General features: G+C 40.0%; 2 protein-coding genes across 2 annotated transcripts; both read left to right on the top strand.

The window, feature by feature from the left end:
* Positions 1-1,974: 1,974 nt before the first annotated feature.
* Positions 1,975-7,148, top strand: LOC110739498 (protein TPX2-like). Its single transcript, XM_021919941.1, has 20 exons — positions 1,975-2,556; positions 2,926-3,008; positions 3,119-3,201; positions 3,289-3,408; positions 3,494-3,570; positions 3,740-3,911; positions 3,998-4,097; positions 4,230-4,340; positions 4,432-4,536; positions 4,672-4,824; positions 4,910-4,972; positions 5,053-5,133; positions 5,241-5,399; positions 5,492-5,626; positions 5,709-5,792; positions 5,873-5,992; positions 6,074-6,240; positions 6,334-6,502; positions 6,584-6,678; positions 6,784-7,148. Exons 1-20 carry the CDS (start codon positions 2,412-2,414, stop codon positions 6,908-6,910), a joined length of 2,349 nt encoding a protein of 782 aa, XP_021775633.1. The 5' UTR covers positions 1,975-2,411; the 3' UTR covers positions 6,911-7,148.
* A 6,468-nt stretch (positions 7,149-13,616) lies between these two features.
* LOC110739496 (probable protein phosphatase 2C 58) lies at positions 13,617-19,328 on the top strand. The gene is made up of 5 exons (XM_021919940.1): positions 13,617-13,837; positions 16,350-16,598; positions 16,702-16,978; positions 17,457-17,611; positions 18,955-19,328. Exons 1-5 carry the CDS (start codon positions 13,805-13,807, stop codon positions 19,090-19,092), a joined length of 852 nt encoding a protein of 283 aa, XP_021775632.1. The 5' UTR covers positions 13,617-13,804; the 3' UTR covers positions 19,093-19,328.
* The last annotated feature ends 6,418 nt before the right edge of the window (positions 19,329-25,746 follow it).

Below are 25,746 nucleotides of genomic sequence, written 5' to 3'. Positions count from 1 at the left end.
TGTTGAGTCGAACCGACTGTGGAATGGAGGAAGAAGATAAAGTTAGGTGGGAGGATGAAAAAGAGAATTAGAGGAAGAAGAGGAGGGGGGGGGGGAGAAGAAGATGAACGAGAAGAAGGTGGGCGAAGAAGATGATGAATAGGAGTTAACACTGTTAACTCTAAAAATTTTGTTAACATTGTCAAAATGGCCCACAAACAAAAAATATATTTTATTATTAATAATAAAATACAAATTTCAATGCAACTTATTAGCTAAAATGCCATCAAGGTGATAAAAGCGGGTCTTGTTTAATAAAAGATAGTCAAACGACACTTACAAACAATTTTTCAGAATTCTAAATTCCAACACGAGTACGTAATACAACTAATAAAAGACAGACGAAATACACCTTATGTTTTTTTTTAAAATGACCCAATTCAACAAACACATTTGCTAAACTTTGACCAATAGTATCTTTAATTAACAATAAATATCAATTATAAAGAGTGATATTGGACAACCATACATTGAGTACAAGTTTGATCTTATGAATGTAGCATAAACATTGGTCAAAGTGGTGTACGTGAATAGTACAAAAGTTAAATTAGGACACTTAAATCAACACGAAGGGGTATTCAATGAAAATATGTTAATTCAATATAAATAACTTAGTTCATTAAAAAAATTTAATTTTGGCAAAGATTAGTTAATTTAAGTAAAGATGAATTAATTTAAGCAAAAATAAGTTCAATTCAATAATAAATTAGTTATAATCAGTATAATTCAGCAATTTTAAGGAACAAATAGCTGACCATAAAAATGTATGTTTTAATCATGAAAAAATAGCACAAGTTAAGTAACAATTAATTAAGTTTTAGAGAAAATAGTTTAATTTCAGTGAAAATAATTAACTCCAGTAAATATTGAGAAGGGATCTAGAGAAACGATGTCGTCCCAATTTCTTTAAATGAGAGAAGAGATCTAGAGAAACAAGACTGCTCCAGTTTTTTAGAATGAGAAATAAAATTTGATTCTCAAAAGGTTAAATTTGTAAAATTATAGGCAAATAAGTAGTGATTATACAATTGGGGATGTCAATTAAGGGGGGGGGGGGGAGGGGGGGCAGATGTTGGCCTACCCATCCCCACCTAATATTTTCATCCTCATCCCCATCCCCACGGCGGGTCCAAAATCCATCCCCATCCTCGCCCAGACGGGTACAATTTAAAAACCATTCCCGTCCCACCCCTCACTTGAATATCCACCCCCGCTTAATTTCCACCCAAGACCCGCGTAATCCCCGCGTTTCAATACACAATACCACATAATTAATATAGGTTACAAAAAAAAAAAGGTTAATATTACATACTTATTTGTTTATAATATTAGCGTATTACAAAGTATTATATCTATAAGTTTATTATACATAATTTTTTTTATAAAATAGTATAAAAGTATATAATTTTGTTTTTAAAAATATAGCGATATGGGTATGAGGTGGGGATGGGGCGGGTATAAAATGGGGCGGGGGTAAAATCTACCCCCTCCCCATCACCCATGGCGGGTATGGTTTTTATCCCCATCCCCGCCCCACCACCTGCCAAACCAAGACCCATATTGGGACGGGGATGAGGTGGGTACTTGACCCGTCCCACTGAGATCCCTAGTTATATTAAAGTAGCGGTTTACTTCAAATAACGTTTCGCCAATAAACATTAAAACAAATGCATTTATTTAGGCCTTTACCATTAAGAAACATAACTTGTTTCTCAGAAACTTGGAATTTTTCAAAGAGAAACTAATTACACTTTAAAAAAAATGCAAAAACAATATCGAAGAAATATTTTAGTAGCAGCGTTTTTCGGTGTGGCCAGGCAAACCGTGTGGCAAGATGATACACACAATAACACTGACCGAGTAGCACATGATCAACCAAATAACTCCTAACCGACTGAGCAACCCCAGATAGATAATTACCCCTGACTAGAGGTGATCATTGAACCGGCTGAGTCGAGGCCAAAAAAGTTTGCAAGCCAGGCCAAGCTACGACCCGTAATTTCTATTTTGATCCATCTGGGTTGTTTTTTATTATTTTTATTTTTTTCCAACCCATCGTGGTTGGATGCTTGTATCATACCATACTTCGTACAACTGTACAAGTATTACTTTTGATGAACATATAAAACGACGTAGTAATGTAGCGCTCCTCTTTCCAAACTAGCCGTTACAAATCCGGCAAAGTGGGAATACACAAACTCATAACCTCCCCCCTCCCCTCCCTCTCCAAATCCGACCGTTGTAAAATTTTACCGTTAAACCCCATCCAACCCAAATACCCTCTTTTCCCTCAAAATTCCTCATTTCTTCTCTTACACACACAAACCACCGCATCACCCTCTCTCTTCCCCCTCCCCAACAAAGCGACGAAAATGGAAGATTCAACTTCAATTATGATCGACGAAACTTACGAATTCTCTGCTCCAAGGTTTTATGACTTCATCAATGGCGAATCAGAGGAGGATACTCGAAACGCTGAACTTTGGTTTCAGTCTGCTCTTAGTCATGCTCCTTCACGTATGTTTTTCAACTTTCAATTCTTTGTTTTTCTTGATTTGTTCATGATCTTAGATTTAGGGTTTTGAAAGATTGTTTTATGGTTTTGGAAATTACTATGATTTGTTCATTTTAGGGAAGATATTTCATTAATTGTTATTATTGAGTATAATTTCTTCAATTGAGGAAGGTGTATTAATAATAGGGAACAAATTTTTTAGATCGAATTGTTCAATTAGGGAAGATATATTTCGGTAATTTGGTATAATTGGATTGTAAACTTGTAATTGTGGATAATGTCTGTGGCTTTTCTTTGCGATTGTTGCAATTTGATGAATTAGGGGTATGCAAAGTTAGAGTTTGATGATTCTTTATTCCAATAAATTGCAGCTTTCATGCTGAGAATTAAGGCTTCTAGATCAGTTCAACTTAGCAGCCTGTGCGATTTTGGTGATGCCCAAACGACAGCGCAGGTTTATCTCAGTTTCTAATTTTCGATTTCGACACAATGATTTTCAATTTTTTCATTAACAGTTGATAGAACTTTAGAATTGTGTTGAGTTGGGTTTCTTGTATAATACAGGCCTCTGAATCACTTAAGCCTACAACTGCATCATCAGTTTTGTCAGAAGAGTTGTCATCAAAGCTAGATCAAATTTCATCTGGGTGAGTATTTGATGTGATTTACATTATCAGCAGCCATTGAAAACACCAAATTTGTTTATTTATTAACATGTAATGTTGTATGATCAGCCAACATATAGGGATGCCTGGTGAAAGGGACGAAAACTCGGACCCGAGCTTGATCAGTAGCCAACAAATAAGTATACCTGCTGAAGTATCTTGTGAGAAAAATTGCAAAGAATATAGGAGGTGTGTTTCTGTTTGTTTGATTTTTTCTGTTGATTTCTCCAATTTCTTCGGACATTGTCTGATTTAACAAGTCTGTTACTTTCAGTACTGTGAAAGCAGTTGCTCCAGATGTGAAAATTGAATCAGAAATTAAGGTGGAATCTGCAACCTGCCCTTCTCAAGGTTGGTTTTCTAGTGCAAGCTCATGGATCTGGCATTTACTTTTATATATATTTTGCTTATAACTTTTCTCTGCGGACGGGTTCCTTATTCATGTTAGCGGACCAAAATCATCTTGGTACTAAGGTTTTGTTGTGGTGGTATTTGCTTATAACTTTTCTGAATATGACAGATGTATGCACCCCAAAACCGCCTGCCTTTACTAGTAAAGGAGGCCGAACAACGACCGAGCAAAAGAAGAAGCAGACGGCCATGAAGATTGCAAGTGCACTAAAGAATCCATCAGAATTGAAATCGAAAATTCAGTCACACACAAGAAGTGCTAAACCTGCCGGTTTTAGGAGGTAGAACATTCAATTCGAGTCACGATATACTTTGATTTATTGGTTTGATGCTCAAATTTTGGTGCTAACCCATAATTAATCAACAGAGATAGAAGCAACTTAAACAGCTCTGTTGGAACTCCTAATTTTGTCCAGGAAAACCAAGCCATCAAGAGGCAGAAACTGGATGATGGAAAAACTAGGCAGGTCAGTGTTTCATTATTGGGAAGAACTTTCATAGTTATTTTTTTTACTTATTTTCTTTTTACAAGCATAACTTTGATTGAAATGTATTTATAAGCATAACTTTGATTGATCCTTTTTTAATTACCAAAACAGATCCTAAACATTAAGCCTCCTAATCTGCTCCACAAAACAAGACCAGGTGCCACCACTAGTTCTTCCAATTTGTGCTCTAAAACAGCTAAACCCTCCAAAGAAGACAGAAAAGTAAGATTTTTTTACAATAATCCTATGTACATATTGGATTATCTTGTTTCCAATCCTAGTACTAACTTGTATACTCTCATTCCACATAAAGATGTATGTTAGGGATCCTCCACTGCCGCCGGTGCCATTCGTTTCTACTGCAGAACTGATGAAGAAGTTTCAGTCAAGCACTAGAGATTCTTCACTGCCTCAAAATGTACTGTCACAGCTCACAAGATAGTTTTCCATATATTTTTTTGTTTCATTAATTATTATTATAATGGTTTTTTTTTTTTATTTTTATTTTTTATTTATCATCTTGATTCTAAATTTCAGTATGATGAACGTGCAGGGGAAGCCTAAACTGCAATTGACAAGGCCTAAAGAACCTGATTTTGTATCTGCACAAAGGGTTCGTTTAATAAAGGTGAAGAGCTCTGCAGAGCTTGAGGAAGAAATGATGACTAAGATGCCAAAATTCAAAGCTCGGCCGCTGAACAAAAAGGTAAGTCTGTTAATAATTTATTTTCATAGTAAATATCTTACTTCTTTTCTGCATTGTAATGAGATGACATCCTTTATTTTGTTAGATTCTTGAGGCCCCAACTTTACCTCCACTACCCAAGAGCCTTCCTCGAAAACCAGAATTTCAGGTGGATATTTTTCCATGTATTAACTGTCAATTTTGTCAAGTTTCATTGAGAGCTTATTTCTGACTATGCATTCTATTTAGGAATTCCACTTGGAGACTTTGGAAAGGGCCAACAAGAATGCAGAAGTATCCTCCGTGGTCTCGACTGAATCTGGTCATCAGGTATAGAATTCGTTTAGTAGTCTGCGAAAACTATTCAGTTTATACTGTTAGATGAATGGTCTGAAAATGCTTAAGCTAACACGAGTCATCCATATTTGCATTGCCAGAAAAATCAGTGGAAATCTAATCATCTAACTGAACCAAAAACACCAGTGCTGCAAACATCCTTGCGAGCACGCCCAACAAAGATAAAAAGTACACTTGAGATTGAGCAAGAAGAGCTAGAGAAAATCCCAAAATTCAAGGCTCGGCCTTTGAGTAAAAAGGTAGCTTACATTTTACTTTTACAAAGCATGATTTGTATGAGTTCTAAATTAGTATGATCTATGAGTTCTAATAAATTGAACTTGTGATGTAGATATTTGAAAGTAAGGGGGAATTGGGGTTGTTCTGCAACAGCAAAAAGCAAGTTACAAAACCCCAAGAATTTCATTTTGCAATTGATGAGAGAATTCCGCCACCTTCTTCTAGTGTTGTCGATCTATTTGACAAGGTACAGTTTAACAGTTTTTTTGCTGTATTTTAATTGCTTGTTGGAAATTACCTTTTCCTTACAATTTCATGTCTCCTTTCAGCTGTCTTTATGTTCAGAGTCGTCAAACCATGAGAAACATCTTCCAAGAAATACAAAGCCTAATCCATTCCATCTTTACACTGAGGTATATTTGTTTTTCCCATAATGTGGAATTATATTTCAAATTGCACTGGATAACTTAGAGAATTTTTTGCATAAAACCAGGAAAGGGGGGCTGAGAAAGAACGAAGGTTGATTACCGAACTTGTGCAAAAACAGATAGAGGAGGAAAAAGCCAGAGTTCCGAAGGCTACCCCGTATCCTTACACCACTGATTTCCCTGTGGTATACAATTTAATCCTCTAATGATATTTTTTCTTTACCCTGCCTTTTTCTCCTCTAATGTTTTTTATGCTGATGTTGCAGGTTCCTCCTAAACCCGGTCCTAAAGAATGTACTCAACCTGAACCTTTCCAACTCGAGAGCCTAATTAGGCACGAGAAGGAAATGGGGAGAGAAATGGAGGAAAGGCTTAGAAAGGAAAGAGAAGAGGCTCAAATGAGGATCTTCAAGGCTCAACCAGTCCTGAGCGAGTAAGTATAAACATCAGCTGAATAGATTACGTTCAAAGAGTCCTTACCCCTGCTTAAATTGATTCATTGCCTCCTTTTTCTTTGCATTTTCAGGGATCCTATTCCTCTTCCAGAGAAAGAACGTATGCCTCTCACTGAGGTTCAGGAGTTTAACCACCATGTACAACATCGAGCTGTTGATAGAGCAGAATTTGATAAGAAAATCAAGGAGAAAGAAATGATGTATAAAAGATACAGAGAAGAGGCCGAAGCTGAAAAACAGGTGCATGTACTTCCGTTTGTCAAACCAAGTTACATGCAATTTTGTAGTTATTGCCATACACTGACATTTTGTATCCGTTAGATGGAGGAGGAGAAGGCCCTGAAGCACCTAAGGAGGACCTTGGTGCCCCATGCCAGACCTTTGCCCAAGTTTGCTAACCCATTCGTACCACAAAAGTAGGAGCTTAACTGTTAATAAAATTTTATAAATATTTATTAGTTGATGTTACTTTATCCATTGACACTATTATAAATTTCTTATACGGTGGTGGTTATATGCAGATCTTTTAAGGATCCAACGAAACCAAAATCCCCGAAACTGCGTGTTCTCAGACGGAGGGAAAGAAAGGAATCAGCAGGCACCGATATAAAGGCTGCTCAATTTGCTGCTGCAGCACTAATGAGGTGATCAGGTGTGGATGCTGTCCTGTTCAAGAACTCTTTGAACCCATCAAGGGGATTTGTGTACAACAAGACTTACATTCATTATACATATTGTAATCAAGTTGTAAAGGTTTTGTGGAGAAATGATGAAAGCAGTAATTTTTTAAATGTGAAAATAGCATCCAACTTTCTTACTTTGGGTAATATGTGTGACCCTTTCATGGATCTGACATCCAACTTCCTTACCCCGATGCCTGAACTAAATTATCGAATAGGCAACATGTGCAAAAATTATGGAAATTATTACTCCATACTTGTAGCATAACATCCAAACTATATGATGACCTAGAAGAACTAGGCTTTATAGAAATTTGTGGTACATGATTTCTACGTGATTAAAGAAGCTAACAACCAACCTTTATTCACATATATCGTAAAGCCAAACAACAAAAACTTTTTTAGGCGTCCAACTTGGTATATTATGTTGCTTACACACCTCACAAGTCAAACAACCTAAAAAACTTTGTTGTTACAATATGAAGTACTTTCTAATGCTATGTCATTTTCTGATGGTTTTAGTCATTGCTTTAGCAACAGAAAATCAAGACCTACTAATACCACCGGAACCACCAATGCAACAAAATGGTGTCCCAACGAACCAGCAATGCATTATCGGAACCACATTTGACTTGCAAGATTGTTACTCTTACTTTACCTACGAAAACATGCTCTATCCTCCTAACTCTTGTTGCTTCATGCTCCAGGACCTCAGGTCAATTGATGCAACTGGAAAAACTTTCACAGTTTGTCGATGTCTTCAAGCTCTTTTAGGTGACAAAAATGTGATTACAAGTCGAGCAAATGCAATGACTGAACAATGCAGCGTTAGTTTTAGTTTTGATGTCTTTAGTGGAATGTCTTGTTCCTGATAATGAGAATTGAAAATTTGAAATGGGTTACTTATCTATATAACCTTAAAAAAGCCACAACTTGGCAATTAGAAAAGCTTATGAATAGTGTCATGACCATTTTTCCCTCAAAAAGTCCAATTACATTTCTACCCTCTTATTGTCCATTGGTTCTCTCCTCCTCTCTCTCCTCACTCCTCTCACCTCAATCTCTCTCACTTTCTCTTATATTGCAGCTTTTCATTTCCTCAGCTTCTTTCTCACGCTACCGTTGCTCTTGCTTATGTTTATGAAACAACTTGTGCTTCATATGGCTGTTAATTTCCCCCCTGCCCTCCTTTCTGTTGTCCTGCCTCAGTGAATGTTAACTGCTCCTACAATTGATTCTCACATTTATTTGTATGTGTTGCTCACTTTCAATCCTCAAAAAGCTGTAGTTGCACATTTAATCGAGAATGTGTAGCACTGTCAAAAATCGAACCGAACTGGTTCAAACCGATCCGAATGAGAACCAAACCGATTAAAAACCAATTTTTTGAAACCGAAAATCGTTGTTCGGCTGCTAGCTGTTCTTTGTAAGCCGACTGGCTCAGGGCAAGCTCATTTTTCAGCCGGCTGACTTTTGAGCGTAGCTCGGTGTTCTCTTTGTCGGCTTCCCCCAATGCCTTAAGATTGGCTTTGAGGTTGTTGACCTGGAGCTCGAGGTCAGCCGCTTACTTCTTTGCCGTCTCAGCAACCGCTTTAGCTTCCTTGAGAAGCTCCTCCTGTTTCATCGCTCGGTGATTAGTTTCCATGTCATATTTAATGGCGTTGAACTAACAGACATTAATAAGGTCAGATGCCCGTTTCTAGGCATCCCTTACCTCCTCTTGCTTTTTACGCAAGGGCACGGCTAGACCATCCACCCACAGCATCAGCCGGCAAAATAGTTAGTACCATTCAAGACGATATATCCGGTAAAAGAAAGAGTTTACAAGCAAAAAACACAGCCGGTTTATTACCTCCGCCAGGAGAGAATTGATGCGGTCAAGGTTGACCTGGTGCATACCCGGCACCGCCTCCTTCTCAGATCGGGTGAGGGTCCGGAGCATCCTCTTCGCGAATTGCAGGAAGTTGGGCCACCTTGAGGTAGAATCTGTAATAACAGAGTCATGGGTCAGGTAATGGGCATAGGCGGCGCCTACGTTCTGACGGCTGCCTGAGGAATCCCCGGATTGGCTGACTTGGGACTTGACTCGTAGAGGCCCAAGCGGCCAGGGGGGATCGAAGGTGGAAGCCATACCTTTATCTTGCTGAGGGGTTAGCTCCCCCCCCAGCCGCATTTGAGCCAGTTGTGGTCTGGCCCTGACCAGTCCGGGAACCAACTTGTTCCACGCAGACAGGAACGCCTCGTCTTTGAACCAATCCGGGAGAGGTACCCAGAACTTGGGAACTATTATAGTACTCCCATCATCTAGAGGGAGGGTCGTCTTCTTAAAGAGACCCGTCTCCATTATTTGGTCCCAGGCCTCCTCTGGCACCTTTGGAAGAGCGCACTTCTTCCCAAGAAGAGTCGGTTTCTTATTGTAGGTACGCAGCCAGCGATTTGATTGGGGAGTCGGTGAAGAGACTACGTAGAACTTGCTCTTCCAACCACTCTACTTGGACGGCTTATCCAAGGTTATCATATACTCCGGATGCGTGGTCAGAGTATACCACGCATTCCAGCCGCCTGGTGCCCGGCTGAGGTAGTGCATATGTGCAAATGCCTCCCAGCTAGGCTTTATTTCCTGCATCTCACAGGCGGCTATGTATCCTAGTATGTTAACCCAAGAATTGGGAGTCAGCTGCCAGACGCCTAAGTTTGTACCCCCTTATAATGGCTTTTATACAACTATGGAGGGGGAATCGGAGGCCGGCTTTGAATACCGCCTCATAGCAGCCGAAATAGTCGTTGGCATGTTCCAAGTCATTTTCCCCCAGACAACCGTGGCATCTACAGGCGGGACCCTAACCTCCCAGCCTACCCCAACCGGTTTCTTTTCCAAGAAGGCAGGAAAAGTAGCATTCAAGGTGACCACATCCCTGGCGGTCATAGTTGCTTTAGTGGGGTTGTTAACAGCCGGCCACTTATAGGCGTCCTCCTCAATTGGGTCGGCTGATTCGGATGAAGACTCATTAGAGCCGGACTCTTCGCCATTTGAGTCAGATTCATCAACGATACCGTCACTGGGTGTACTCGGCACACCCATTACCTCACTTGGTACATTCCCAGCCGGTTCTTCGGCCTGGTCATTATTAACAGAGACAGCCGGATCAACGGCTGCATCATTGGACTGGTAGTCAGGGTCAATTGCCGTCCATCTGGTCCGAGCCATTCTGTCCTGCACATGAACAGAGACGGTCGGATTCGAAGTAGAGTAAGGGTGGTCCAAACACCCCCAGACGGCATCCCTAGTCCTAGACTCAGCCGTCCCAGGTGATCGGCTGACCTCTGTCTTAGGCTGTGCCGTGTGTGTTATGGGAGAGCCCATTTATTCTATACAAACTACACAACCGGGAAAAACTCAAAGAGTTGCGAAGGGCAGAGACGGTACCTTGAAGTAGTAAAGAAGTTTGTAGAAGACGACCGTTATTCCAAAATGTGGCTTGAAGATGCCACAGGCGGTAGAGTCCGGTTGTGTATGTTGTGAATGCTGAAATACAAAACAAGCAGTCGGGCGTTTTTCGAAGAGAATCACTCAAAGATGCGACAGGCGGAAGTGTCCGGTTGTGGTTGTTTAGAAAATTATAAGGCTGTTTATGAAGACTGCTCGAAGATACCCCAGACGGTATCTATAGGGCCTTTTTTGAAAATTGTTCAAAGATACCCCAGACGGTATCAATAGAATGTTGTTTTCGAAGACTACTCAAAGATACCCTAGACGGTATCTATGGGATGCATTTTTAGAAGATTGCTCAAAAGTACCCCAGACGGCACAAGACCGGCTGAGGGTCTTATGAATGCAAATCAAGAAACTGCTTGAAGATGCCACAGGCGGTATAAAGACCGGCTGTGGGTTTATAGAAAGCAAATTATGAAGATTGCTCAGAAATGCCCCAGGCAGTATATTTCCGGCTGAGGGTCTATTGAATGCAATTTCTTGAAGACAGTTGTTTGAAGATGCCCCAGGCGGTATATTTCCGGCTGAGGGTCTATTGAATGCAATTTTTGAAAATTGCTAGAAGATGCCCCAGGCGATATATTAGCGGCTGTGGGTCTATTGAATGCAATTTATGAAAGAAATTGCTTAAAGGTGCCCCATACGGTGTAAGACCGGTTGTGGCTCTACTTGAAATCAAAAAGAAGAAAATGAATAAGTCAGACGGTACCTTAGTGAGATGATTAAAGAATTACTCAACCGGTATCCGGACGCGTCTGAATCAAAGTAGCTAGTTGAACGCAAAAACAGCTGGTATCAAAGTTCTCAAGAAAATTTTTGCAAGTTTGTAAAAGTGAGGAGGAGAGAGAGGGTTGCCTCTATTTATAGAGAAACCCAGAAGGCAAACTGCCACCTTCTACCTCAAAAATTCTAGTTCAAATTCAAAAAAAAAAAAATGAAGAAGAGAGAGAAAGGCGGGAAGTAGACCAACCGTCACTTCCCCATAGCATGACACCTGTGAGGGGTAAATGTTTAGGGTAAAAAACTACCCTAGACACGTGGCCCAATGGCCCTTTGACACGTGGTAGCCTCTTAGAGGTCTACAGGGCTCTAATCCCCTAGTGACATGTGTCCATGGAACCCTAGATTAGGGACAGGTTCCCCCACTATCAATAGTTGACCAAACCTCATTTATTGGGTATTCATAAATTCACCCATAAACACTAAACACGCAAACCGAGCAATATTCATTGCGAAATTCTCTCTGAACCCGAGAGAAGTATTTACCATTTCCGTACAATTTGCTACTCCGGACGTATACTAACTTGATCGTCGGAGGCGGAGCTCCCACCAACTGGAGTCTTCGTTGTTTTGCAGGTACGTCGGCTGCGCATACTAGGGATTGTAACTTTCCCGAGGGACTCCAAAAACCCCCGAAACAGGAAGGACCACCCTTCCCTTGCTCCCCGAGCCAAACCACCTTGCCTTTCCTTGAGCAACAAGGCGCGCCACGCTGGCAGCCTTAGTGCTCGGATGGGCCAGCCAGCGAGGCCCAGCCGCTGCGCACATGCCTAGCAAGCCTCACATACTTGCGGGTTGTTGTGCGCGATATGCGTGCTAGCGCTAGCAGCAGTTAGCGAGGCCTAGCGAGCTTGCTAGTACTGCTAACTTGCTGGCAAGCCAGCACTGCTAACTAGCACGGCATGGCGCGACTAACCAGCCAGCACGCGCATGCTGCTGCTGGGCAAGCAACCATTACCTTGCGCCTTAGCAGCCTTTGCTAGCCACATTGCCCTAGCCCTCGCATGGCTAGGCCATTTCGAAGCTAGGGCTACGTGCGATTATTGTTGTTTGACTAATTTATACGTCTGGTAAATTTCCTAGAATTTGACTCGACGCTTGATGCTCGGCTTTGACGCTCTAAGCTCGGATCCCGACGTCTTATTAGTTCGTAAACTCTCTTTCGACTTATATAATCCTTCGGATTAATTCGTTGCCTTGGTTCGATTACATGACTGGGAGTGACTTGAAGGATTCAATCAAGAGCAAGCTGTAATATTAATTATTCATTAATATTACTGATCGGAAGCGGCTCCAGCTAGGCATTCCGATCACTTGACCTCACTGAATAACTAGTTTTCCTAATTAATTCCAAACCCTCTATCGGAATAATACACTTGTTCGAAGGACACCATTCCTTTCAAAAATACCCCTGACACGTGCAGTGACACGTGGCCCAATAAATGGGCGACATGTATCACAATAGGAAGCTGACATGTGTCAAAAATAAGAGCACCTGAATGAGAGAAAAGACCTCCTTACATCAGGAGGCCCAAATCCCGAGAATGGCGTAAAACGGCGCCCCCAAAGGACACATGTCCTCACCTGATTGCGGCGCCAATCAGATCACACCATTCTAGGTCATCAAACCCTAAATGACACCCTTTTCCACCCCTATAAATACCCCAATCATTTATGATGAGAAGGGTGGATTAAGACATCTCATTTATTGCATAAGGAAAAGAGCTCTAACTTCTCTCTACTTTTTCTCTCTACATTACTTCGTTTTCTGGTCCACTAACTTGATCGTCGGAGGCGAATATTCCGTCAAATGGAATATTCATTATTTTGCAGTTGTCCAAGACCGTCCGGCCGTGTTCATGACCTGTATATCTCGAGAGATTCCAAAAAACTCCGAAACAAAAATGGTTACATTTCATACTTCCTATCCGTTTGATCTGTCAAGTTACAATTAATCTATTAAAAACTTGCTGTATTTTCATGTTAAGATTAATGTACTTGCTGACACAACATCTTATGACCAATAATGGTGAAAAAACCCATAAAAAATGCGTTAATTATTTTTCGGGTTATACAGTTTAATTTTTCAACCCAAACATAAGCCACTTGATTTCAAGTTGGGTTCGTGTCGACGTATTTAATAAATTGGATCCCAAAGCTCAACTTAAACTCGCTATTTTTTGGTTGGGTTTGGGTCAAGTTATTGGCTTGGATCAGCTTATTAGATAATTGCTTGCCGGCTGTCCTGCTGGCGCTTGATGTAGATGGGGTTGACAAAACAAGACTGCTGAGATAGAGTCAAAGTAGACCCTTAAAACGCGTAATGGAAAACAGCGGGGCCCTATCACAATTTCATTTGTTGAAAATGTCATAAAATTCGTCTATTATTTCACAATAAATCCCAGTCTAAACCAATCCTTAATCAGCACCTGTCTCTTTCCATTCTTTGCCATCCTCCCTCTTTCTCTAAATTAGCGTACATCCAACCTGCTACTACTACTTTTTTAGTACTCACTACCACTCGTTCATTTTACTCACCCTTCTTTTAATTTGTTATCAATCCTCAATATTTGCTACTATCCAATATTCATGGCTGCTAGAGAAATTCTTCACAAGATGAAGGTGTGCTTCACCCTCCAAATCTATTCTTTTTTTTTTTTCCTTCATGCTGAATTTTTATCTATTTATTTTATTTTTTCTTTTTTGTGATGAAATTAGTCAAGCTCAATAGTGATCTTCTGATATTTGGGTATAAAATGAGCTATAATAATAATAATAATAATAATAATAATAATAATAATAATAACAGCATTTGTAAATTGGATTATTCAGTTATTGACCCATTTTATTTCATTTTACAGTTAAATTATCATTCTTGTAATAGTATATACCCTTTTATAGAAACTTTTACTTCGAGTATGGAAAGTGGTTTTTTTTTTTTTTTTTTTTTTTTGGGGGGGGGGGTGGGTGGGTGGGTGTGTGATAGATCAACTTCATACTTGGTTACTAATAATGGAAAATGATATTCAGTAGCTCTTTAATGTCATCATCTTATGAACTTGAATCCGTGTTTATAAAAGAACTGAACTTAAAGTTACATACTACAAAAGCAAAGACGATAGTTTTTGTGATTGGGAATTGAAAGATTTGAAATTCGAAAATTTTCAAAAAAAAAAAAAAAAATGACTATTAACGTTACTAACATTGAACCTCAGTTATTTATGGTTGAAATCTGAATCAGGTTTTTGTTGTTTTACGGTCTAGGTTTGTTTTGTGGGCTTGCCCCAGTTTCTCACACATTTTAATGAAAAAGTTGTTAATTTATATACGAAAATGCCATGCGAGAAACAGTTTTTGTTTCAAATTGTGAAAAACTTGTATTTACCCTTTGTTTGGTGGAGTATTTATTTATTTACTATTAATGCAATAGAAAAATTAGAACCAATCAGTAGCCACTTTAATTGACCAATGTTTTGGAGTGTCACATTGTAGTTAGGCTAGATTTTTTTATTTAATTATTAATTTGGCCGGCGTAATTTTATTCTCTGTTTCAATACCGGACTCGGAGAAAATACAAGTTGATTTTAACGATAAATAAAAAAAAGTGTTTATCTCCGGGACTTGTAATTATTTTCCTGGGGCTAAAAAAAACTTTTTAGGATGCTTGAGTATGAAATCTACTATAGAATATTGTTGATGTTGCTACCTTGAGGGCAAGAGATATTTGACCTTTAGCCTCCATTTGCATATATGTGAAATTGTGAATATGTGATAGCTATTTGATAATATGTCTTTATCAAATCAGTCTCTTCATTCGGTTGTACGTTCTCATTGTGAGGTATAAGACTTAAGTTTAGCGTTGGCATTGTTTCGGCTGATGTATAATATAGGCATATGGGCTCTTGATCTCCCTCGCGTGTTCACCTAGATCTTTAGTGGTTGTTTCCTTGGAGCTTTGACAATTTGCATCTTTGGAGTATATTTTTTCACAAGAACTTAATTAGATTTTACTATAATTCTATGAATATGTGTCTTAGCCAATGAGGTGAATACGTTATATCAATAGAAATAGAATGAAATTTGATAGATGGCTATTAGCTGCTGTGAGATAACAAGTGGATGTTTGCTATATATGTTCATTGTCTTTACTAAGAAAACATACTTAGACCATTCTTATTTTGTCGTATTTCTGGCTGTCTGTTCATCTTATAGTCAGAATTTTGATCTTGGCATCAAAAGTGGTATGTCAATTTTAAGGTTCTGATATCTTAACTTTGGAATGGATAAAGTAGATGGTTGACTTGCTTCTGAAAGGGCAATCCTTAATTGGGAACTTGGGTTCTGTTTTTACTGAAAACGCTTCATCATCATTCTTTACGCTGAAGAGTGTGCCCTGCCTAAATTGTTATGCCCCATTTTGATCCATCAAACTTGAAGCATTGAGTCCCATGAATGTTATTGTGCTATCCCAATTTTAAAATTTGTGTTTGGTCTTTTTCTATCCTTAGAAATTATCTTGTGGGTCTTATTTTAATTTGGAAAGTTGGGAACTCTCTAAATTGTATGAGTGTTAGATCATCAGTCATGAATGATTCTATATGTTTTAAGCAATAATATCCATAAATGTATTTAATTTAATAATATGATCAAAAGGGAAAAAGAATCTGTAACGATGCATTAAGCTTAAGCTTGTTCAGGGAATTTTAAGTCATATTCTCTAAAAGCTTACTACACTTGACATCTGGTTCATAGAAATCTTATTGCTATATTCATACAAGACGAAAGGTTGCAACCAATGACACTGGCTTGGCTTTACTGTAATGAATTAAGTTATAATAACTTCTTGTGCTATGTTAACAAATGAGGGTAGTCCTTATTGTGACCCAAATCCCTGTCCATGCATTTAGTATCGAAATGGCAAATGTTTGTTATCAGAGTATTATCCATACTTAATGATGCAATTTTCCTTTAAACAGTAACAAAAATGGCTTGTATATCATTAAGACATTAACTTAGTAGTAATATTCTTTAAATCGTTATCATCTGCAATGTGCACAAAGTTTTGTTGACACTAGTTGTCTCTTCTTAGCACAATTATGTTCTAACTTCGTTTTTGTTTCCCACTGCATTTCAGGTCAAAGCTGGCTTTAGTTCAGCACCACCAGACACTGGCAAGGGAAAAGGAAAAGTTTCGAAGCATATTACTCATGGTTTTCATCTTGTGAAAGGAAAGGCAAGTCATCCCATGGAAGACTATGTAGTTTCTCAGTTTAAACAGATAGATGACAAGGAGGTGGGTTTGTTTGCAATATTTGATGGGCACATGGGTCATGATGTTGCAAATTATCTGCAGACACATCTCTTTGAAAATATACTGAAAGAGGTAAAGCAAATTTTGCAGTTGTAATTTATTCTATTGGGTGTACTTTCGTTTCATGGCCAGCTTATATGACTATTGCTTGTCTAAATTTCCCGGTGATGTGCAGCCAGGCTTTTGGAGTGAACCGGAGAGTGCAATAAGGAAAGCATATGATAAAACTGATGGAGAGATTCTTGATAAAGTACTTGTACTGGGAAAAGGTGGCTCAACTGCTGTTACAGCTATTCTTCTCAATGGTCAAACACTATTTGTTGCAAACGTGGGTGATTCTCGTGCTGTTATTAGCAGAAATGGAGAGGCCAAACAACTGTCGGTGGATCATGATCCTGGTACAGAAAAGACAGAAATAGAGAATCGCGGTGGTTTTGTATCAAATATTCCAGGTAATCATATGTAGATGCACGTATACTTGTCTATGGGACTAAGTGCAAGTCTTCTTTAATTACGCATATTATATAGTATTCCGTAGCTATATAAATAATGTTATGTTTGTATTTTTATATCATCAGTCTTAAGTCTAAGTCAGTAATTGATATATATTTTGACATATGCCTTCAGTTATATTGTCTCAGTAGTCCACCTGCACTTCTGCATATTTGTATAAAACCATTTCAGTAATGTCTTACCACATCTACAAAAGATATATCTATCTAACATTTACTTCACATTATAAACTGAATCAACGTAATCTATCAGCGTAATTTCTGAAGAGAAATTTCTACTTTGCATATGTAGTGTAACTGCTAATTATGGACCTTTTCTGATTATCTAATTGCTTCAGAATTTGCATATTCTAAAACTTTGAAGAGATAATATACTATTTTCTAATTCGCATTTTTAACTGCTCCCTAATGTTTGCAGGTGATGTCCCACGTGTTGATGGACAACTAGCAGTGGCAAGGGCATTTGGAGATAAAAGCTTGAAGATACATCTTAGTTCAGAACCCCATGTAGAAGAGGCAAAGATTGATGATACAACAGAGTTTCTGATCATGGCAAGTGACGGGTTATGGAAGGTGAGTGTTTCATCATAGCTATGTGCTACCCTTTTAACTTGTGATCAGGGTTCGGGGGTGAGGATTGGTCATAAATCCTTTGAACCTAACATCAATCATAAGTTACCAATTTGTGGGCAACAAAAACTGATAGTATACACTTTAGTGAATCATCTGATAAAAATCTTTAGCGGAAAAGAGGCTTCAGCTTCTAATTTATTGTGCAAGTAGCTTATTGTCTACGCCTTCCAGTTCAGGGGTAATGGAAATGGGTGTACAATCTCTACATTGTCATGCATTTGACTCCCTTCCTTTATATAGAATCATTAGGATTGTGTGGAATCATATTAACAGTTTTGTTACTGAAAAGGTCATTTTAAAGATTATTCAACTAGCCGTTTTCCAAAAAAAGCTGTTTATATTATACTCTATAGCATGCAGTGTATATCACATTGGGTCATTTGTTATAGAATGCCTTGTTTCCACATCACTTGTTACTGGTTACAGTATGCTATTAGAGTGGTTTTGTGTGTTTATATTATTAATAATTGATATGTCTTCAAAAGTATGTACAACACATTTTAGTCACTTGGAAACTTGTTTATTGAAGAACTGTGTTGTCATTTGATACAACTTGCAGCTTCAATTTTGTGCAAATCACCACTCTTTTTAGTATTCAAACAAAACATTTCAACATTTTCATTTACACCCTAAACACAAATGACAAATCACCTCACTGACACTATAACACGATGTAGCTCTATTTGATGATGTAATCTTCAAGAGTTATTTTCATGAATTATCTATATTTAAAAGCTATGCTAGTTAGGACTCACACTAACGTACAATAAGGGGACGTGCCTAAGTGTCAATCTTGGCTTTGTTTTAGTACATTCCATATTTTAGGTTTCCATAATTTCCTATGATATTTTATTGAGGATTCGACATGGGCAGTTCAAGTGATATAAATAGTCCACGTGACACTGTACGAATGTTCTGTAGTCAAAGTGAAAACATAGTTGTGATGTCGAGAATGGCAAGTTACCCTTGGGCTTAACTATTTATAAGAGTTGTTATTGCATAAGGTGTACTAGGACCATTTAGGGGACATCTGATAAATTTGGAAAAATATGGAGAAAACTGCTTTATAAGGGGTGTAGTGCTACCGAAATGACAATCTGAACTTGCTGTACTAAAAGAATTAAGATGTCACTGTTTCTATTAAGTCTGAACAGACTTAACATAGTAAAATTTTCTGCTGAGTGTCTAGTTTTGTAGGTGATGGAATATTACTTTGAATTTGGTATGGAAATCACTAGTTTCTATATTAATCATGTAATGACTTTTTTTGCCCTTTCATGCAGGTTATGTCAAACCAAGAAGCAGTGGATTCAATCAAACACATAAAGGATGCTCAATCAGCAGCAAAGCATTTGACAGAAGCGGCTATTTCTAGGAAAAGCAAAGATGACATATCTTGCATAGTTGTAAAATTTCAATGATACAAGGTGTCTTGTTGACTAAAACTTCTGGTTTTCTAGTTTTGATTCACGCTATATACCGCACTGGAATAAAAATCTTGTCTGTGTGTGTACCTGGATATGTTTAATGCTGGTTTAAATCTAAATGTATATTCAGATATCACCTGAAAACAACCAGCACAACTCTCTTAGAATTTGTACTCCATAAGTGTTTAATTATATTTTGCATAAGAATGAAGTATATGTTTATATATCAATCTTCTACCGACTCTTTTGTTGTCCTGATGCATCCTGTGAAGACTGGTGAGATTGATGTTTGTGGTTAACAAAAATTCATTGCAATTTATTCTGATGCAATTCTGGAGATTGGATACTATAAAACAGACGTGTGAATATATTTTTGTTCACCACACTAAAAAAAAAGATGCATTTTTATTAGCAGTCTTTTTCTTGCGAGCGAGGCCTGGCCCTAGGCCAACATTGCCTTGGTTGGGCCTTGCGCACGGCCAATGGCCTGCCAAGCCGTGGCTAGGCCTTGTGCTCACGCTTGTGGTGCGCAAGGCCTCGTGATGTCGTTTGCTTGATGTTTATTCCTTCGTTCGTCGATTCTTTGGATCGGTTTAACATTCAACACTTGGTTTTGACGCGTTTAAACTCAAATGCATACATATTGATCCAAACTATATTTATAGACGTATATGGGTCTTTCAGCCCTATCAATCTGACAAAATGATTTTGTGCTTAGGATGTGACTCAATAAAGTTTAGTTAAGAGCAAGATGTGGGAATAAATATATTACTCTCACTGATCGAAGTTGGCATCCAGCTAAGTATTTCAATCAACTGACTTCACTGAATAATTAATTCTGTAATTAATCTGAATCATCTATTACAATAATATACTTATTCGAATGACACTACTACTCTTTCACTGTGTGTTTTAGAAACACATAGAAGGGTAATATAGTAATGTGATGTTTATAGCAATAGTTATTTTTGTGTACTACTCGTACTATGCACGTATATAATACCATTAGAATATATATTGACTAAGTGATACTATTATATCTCACAATGGTGTAATATTTGATGTATCATTTATATATATATTTGTATTATTAGAAAACTAGTTGTACCATCAAACTAGTTAATGGTAGTATTTATCTATTGTTTCGGGGTTTTCTGTGTCCCTCGGGAGAGTTACAATACCAAAACTGGATTCCGAGCGCCAATACCTGCAAAACAACGGAGACTCCGGTTGGGTGGAGTTCCGCCTCCGATGATCAAGTTAGAACGTGTTCGGATGGTGTAAAAAGTGCAGAAAGTAAAGTATCTTCTCGGATTTCAAGATCAGGAGTAAATATCTGCAATTAATGATTGCTCTGTTTTTGTGAACATCTCACTATTTATAGGGTCTCGGGATGCGTGCCGCCATCCTAGGTTACAGAAACCTAGGAATGGTGGGCTTTCTCGGGAATTGGACAAGGAAGACTGCCTTTTTCCCGATGACTGGGTGTGCCACGTGTCAAGAGAGGATTGGTTCTTTTGAATCTCTCGTAAGGTGACACGTGTCACCATCAGATAGATCCACGTGTGGCCTTGGGTATTTTTACCCAAAATATTTTCCCCTCACAAGTGTGACATGGCGTGCCACATGGCACCTGTGTCACTTGTCACTCGGTCATTGGTGAACAGTTTTAACCGTTTGTCCTCCAGGAAAATCACGGGGATGCCCCTTGAATTACCCTTCCTTAAATAACTTTTTACCCTTCCCATTTTTGGACATTTCCAAGAAATTAGAGAGAGAGTCAGCTGTTTTTAGAGAGATAAACTCTGACAACCACCTGTGTATTCATCAAGCGATTGCCTTCTTTTTTCCATTAGATACAACCGTCCACTGTCTGTTCATTTCACAAACGAGGGACCATCTGAACCGTCTGAGTATCTTTCAGACAATTCTCACTTTCCAAGGGGTTACAGACGGTATAACGTCTGTGCTTTTAGCAGATAGAAGAACTTCTGAGAACCGCCTGGATACTCTTCAAGCAATTCTCTTTTTCAAGGGGGTACATCCGGTTAATCGCATGTGCGTCTTGCAAGCAATTTCTTGATTTCTGCCTGCTAGCTACAGCTGGTCAACGCTTGACTGTATTTTTGCTCTTCTTAGAGGTACCATCTCTCCTCTTTTCAGCTCTTTCATAATTTTTCCGTTTGCGTACATTTTGTTCCATAAGTGGATTCACCAACAGCACACACGGCACAACCTAGTTTAGCAGGCAATCGGTCCCCTGGTATGGCTGAGTCTAGGACTAGAGGTGCCGCCTAGGGGTGCTTGGATCACTCTTGTTCATCTCCCAATCCTACCGTCTCCGTGTCTGTGCAGGACACTATGGCTCGGACTAGATGGACGGCTGTAGATCCGGAGTATAGGGAAGAGAGCACAGACAGTGCGCCGCCAAAGATAGAACAGGCTGAAGAGACAAGAGGATCCCCTCCGGGTGCACCCAGCACTCCCAGTGACGGGATCCATAGGTCTGAGGGCGGTGATGGTGAAGAAGCTGCCTCTGTGTCTGGCTCTGAGGAGGCGGGTGAAGCTGTTCCTAAAAGAGACGGGGGTGAGACCGCCTCTAGGTCTAGGTCTGAAGAGAGCAGCCAGTTGAGGATAATGAGGAGGAGGAAATATTAAAATGGAATAGTGAGGGGGATCCCTTCCGGATCCATGTCTCTGCCAGAGACAAGGCGAACATGGAAAAGCACCTGGAAGCTTTCAAATCCAAGCGTCCTCTTGGCGAAGGATATACCATCCGGGTGCCGCCTGAATTGGGGACCATTGCCTCGAAAGATGACAAGCTAAATGCCAACCTTTATTTTGGCTGCTATGAGGCGGCCTTCCTAGTCGGTCTCTGCTTACCCCTCCATGACGCAATCAAGGCTATCCTGCGAGGATATAGCCTTGGCGTGTGGCAGTTAACCCCAAATTCTTGGGTTAACATTCTAGGCTACATCGCCGCCTGCGAGATGCAGGGTCTCCATCCCGGTTGGGAGGCCTTTGCCCATATGCATTATCTGAGCCGTAGCCCAGGCAGCTGGAGGGTGTGGTACACATTTACCCCCTACCCCAAGAATTTGATGACCCTAGACAAACCGTCTAAATGGTCTGACTGGAAGAACCGATTCTATTTGGTTTCTGCCCCCAAACGGCAAGAGAACTTTGAATACCGCTGTTATAATAAGAAGCCGAATCTGTTGGGACAAAAGTGTAAATTTCCACAAGTCCCGGATGAGGACTATGAAAAAATAATAGAAGCGGGGTTATTTTAACTCACAACCACCACTCTCTCATCTGGGGATTTGATTAGTGTGCCCAAAAACTGGGTACCCAAACACGAGTTTTTGAAGGACGAGGGGTTCTTGTCCGCCTGTGGTTTAAGCACCATGTTTGACAGACGTATGTATAGCATGCATCCGACAATGTTATGCCGTCTTTAGTGTTTATAACTTGTGATTTATTTTTGTTTTATTGATGGTCTAATAGGCGATTCTTTTTTTGCAGAAAACGCCAGAAGGATGCTCCCCCTAAAAACGGAACGCCTGCTCATTCTACAGCACTGGCGGCTAAAGGCCAGGTATAAACCGTCTACTCCAACTTCTTCCCCATTTGCCTTATTAATGTATATAGGCGGTTATGATCCGGCTGTATAATTAATGTCTGGTTTCAACTGTGTGCTTAACATTTGGTTCGTTTTTCAGAATGGAAGCAAGGGAGCTCCTAGATCCCTTTCCAAGTTGATCAGACAAAGGCCGGGTGACGAGGTCACCAGTTCCAACAAATCCAGAAAAACAACGTCTGCTCAAACGACTTCCAGGGTTTTGCTTGACAAAAGCTGTCTGACCGTTAGGGGAAAGAGTATCAGATATGTCAATCTGGGGATTGAGCTTTCTTTCCAGCTGGGTGCCTTTGAGGTACCGAAGGGTGGCCAGCCACCCAAAGCTACAAGTGGTTCCGCAGCGGCTGTAGGGGAGGCAAACCCTCAGCCTTATCCCCAAGGTACTGTTGACCCCTTCAACTCTCCCTTGTAGTTGGGTTGGCCCATGCGGGTCAAGTCACATTCCCAACTTCAATCAGAAGGATCTTCGGGTAGCCGGTGATCTGTTGGTGGCGCATATGTAGCTTTCTCACCATATCTAACTTCTGGTGCAGATCAATCCCCTCACTGGCCGGATGTACAGCAGTACTCCAAGGCCATGCTGAAGGCTGTCTCCAAGGAGGACAAGGAGGCCATCCCCGAGACTCATACATTCAATGTTGACCGTATCCTTGCTATGTTGTCTGAGGTACAATAGTTTTATTTTCTTTCTTTCAAGTGTATTGCCGGCTGCTTTTCTAACACCGTTTGCACTTATACAACCGATGCTGCGAGTAGAGGGGCTAAAAAAGCCGTATGCCCGGAAGAAAGAAGAGGTAAGGCGGGCCAAGAGAGATGCGTCTGATACCACGTGACGTTGCTCAGTATCAAATGCTAATTCATGATCTTGAAACTAAAGCTCAGCTCCTATCGCAGGCGGACTCCATCAAACAGCTCCAGGCTGCCCTCAATGAAGCTAATCTGAAGGCCTCAAATCTAGAGGCGGAGCGCGACAATGCTGAGATGGAGCTAAAAAATGCTCAGACGAGTCTCAAGTCCTTGGAGAAGCCCAGGAAGGAGAACGCCACTCTAAAAGCAGATGTCGAACATCTGCAGAAAGAAATGGTCGCCTCCAAGGACAACTTCAAGGCCACATTAGAGGCTGAGCAGAGTCGGCTCATTGAGGAGAATGAGCAAGATTGCGATGACTGGATGAGAATGGCTTGGTCGCTTGTGTATCCTGAGGCGGATTATAACGTCTAGGAGCTGGCCTACAAATACGCAGGTCTTTCCATCCTAGCTAAGGATGAGGGTCAGCCGGAGCCTGAGCCCTTCCAAGAGTGGGTCCAGAAGGAGCTTGCAGAGGAGGATGAGGAAGCAGCTGATGGTGACGATGACGCAGAGGAGGAAAAGGAAGGAGAGCACCAAGCCCACGTGAACTCTGCCCCAACTCCGCTTGCTAAGGATACTCCTCCGACTCAGTAGTTTCAGCTTATGGTTGCTGCCTATACTTCCGGCCTGCGTGCCGTGTATTTCTTTGTATCTCCACAACACATATTTGTCCGGATGTGGATCCGGTTAACAGTTCTCTCCTGGCCTTTTGGTTGGTTTTTTATAATATGATTTGCCGACTATGTTGGTTTTGCCAATCTTTGCAACTTGCATTATTTCAAATTTTATACTTCTTCAATATGCACGTATTTTGCTAAGTAACCTAATACACGCGGTTTACCGGATGCACCAGGCTTATTTGCCCCTGGACGGATGTGCGCTTGGTGATTGCCCCAAGCGGACAGTCGTCCACTAAACATCCATATTGAACGTCAGACGGTCGTTGACCGCATCTGAATTAATTTTCAAGATTTAATTCCAAGTTGGAATGACAGGCGAAAACCGGCTGGTGTTAGTAGGACATGCGGTTCTTGCTATGGCGTTTAGGTTCCTTAGTTTATTCAGGTCAACCGGCTGTAATTTAATCCCTCTAGGATTGATCAGTCTTTGCCAGTTGATTTCTATGATGAATTTAATAGCCGGATGTCTTGTTCTTGATGGGTCAGACGGGTTATCGTTTAGTAGCAGGCGGCCATTAGCCGTGTGTAGTTGTTGTAAACTAGTTGTTTTAGCTGCTAAGGTTCTGACTTTGCTTAGATCTTCAGTTCAAATAGTTTGTAGTGCTTTTGAGCAATAACCGGTCATATCCGACCTAGAAACCGAATACCAGCTATTATAGAATAGGCGGTAGCCAAAGTTATCCAGGCTTCAATTAATCATCTAAACGGCTGCGAGTTATCTTAATCCAGACAATCGGTAGGGCCGTTTGTTTTTAAGTTTATAGAATAATGTGACACCCGAATGGGAGATGCTCTCTGCGACGAATTCACCCGGATGGGCGTCGTCGGTTGCCTACTCATGTTGGAACAGGCGATGGTTTTAAGGTTATCTGGCCATTGACCTCATCAATAGCTGCTAAGTATTGGACTTAGCTTATATCTACTCATGTTGGAACAGACGTAAATAATTTCACCAGTCCATTTGTACATTGCACAGACAGTAATTATACAGAAAGCAATAAATATGTGAAAATAAAGCATCTTTTCATTGATAAACTTTATTTACAAAAAATTTACAAGTCTTAGAAGTTGTACTTTTTTAAGTTGTCTACATTCCAAGTTATGGCTAGCCGCCTACCGTCTGGAGTTTCCAGGCGGTACCTACCGCCTCTCACTTCTTCATAGATCCGATAGGAACGTAAGGTCTACTAGGTATACAAGTTGTCTTGGTTAAGCTCAAAGATATCAGTAAGGAGTCCTTAGATGTCGTGGCAAAAGAGATAAAATGTCAAGGACACATTAGATGCGACATTTTATCAAACCGAGAGTATCTTGGAGCTATTAGCAATTGGATTTCTTACCTTAAGATATTTAATGATTAAGACAAGCCAAAGCATGCTTAACCATTTCTTGATCTTTGGGATCTCGGAATCATTTTATTCTCGCCTAAAAGGGACAATTTTATAAATGCGTGGATAAAATGGTCAATAAGATTGAAAA

This window comes from Chenopodium quinoa, unplaced genomic scaffold, assembly GCF_001683475.1.
Source record: "Chenopodium quinoa cultivar QQ74 unplaced genomic scaffold, ASM168347v1, whole genome shotgun sequence".
In the NCBI taxonomy this organism is placed as follows: Eukaryota; Viridiplantae; Streptophyta; class Magnoliopsida; order Caryophyllales; family Amaranthaceae; genus Chenopodium; species Chenopodium quinoa.
The sequence above is the reverse complement of the archived record's forward strand: the minus strand, read 5'-3'. Positions and strand labels throughout refer to the sequence as shown.

Coding starts and splice junctions, on each gene's coding strand:
- LOC110739498 (XM_021919941.1), top strand. CDS start 2,412: ATGGAAGATTCAACTTCAATTATGATCGACGAAACTTACGAATTCTCT. Junction 4,341..4,431: donor CCTCCAAAGAAGACAGAAAA/GTAAGATTTTTT, acceptor TTCCACATAAAG/ATGTATGTTAGGGATCCTCC. Junction 5,134..5,240: donor CGACTGAATCTGGTCATCAG/GTATAGAATTCG, acceptor TTGCATTGCCAG/AAAAATCAGTGGAAATCTAA.
- LOC110739496 (XM_021919940.1), top strand. CDS start 13,805: ATGGCTGCTAGAGAAATTCTTCACAAGATGAAG. Junction 16,979..17,456: donor TTTTGTATCAAATATTCCAG/GTAATCATATGT, acceptor TAATGTTTGCAG/GTGATGTCCCACGTGTTGAT. Junction 17,612..18,954: donor CAAGTGACGGGTTATGGAAG/GTGAGTGTTTCA, acceptor CCTTTCATGCAG/GTTATGTCAAACCAAGAAGC.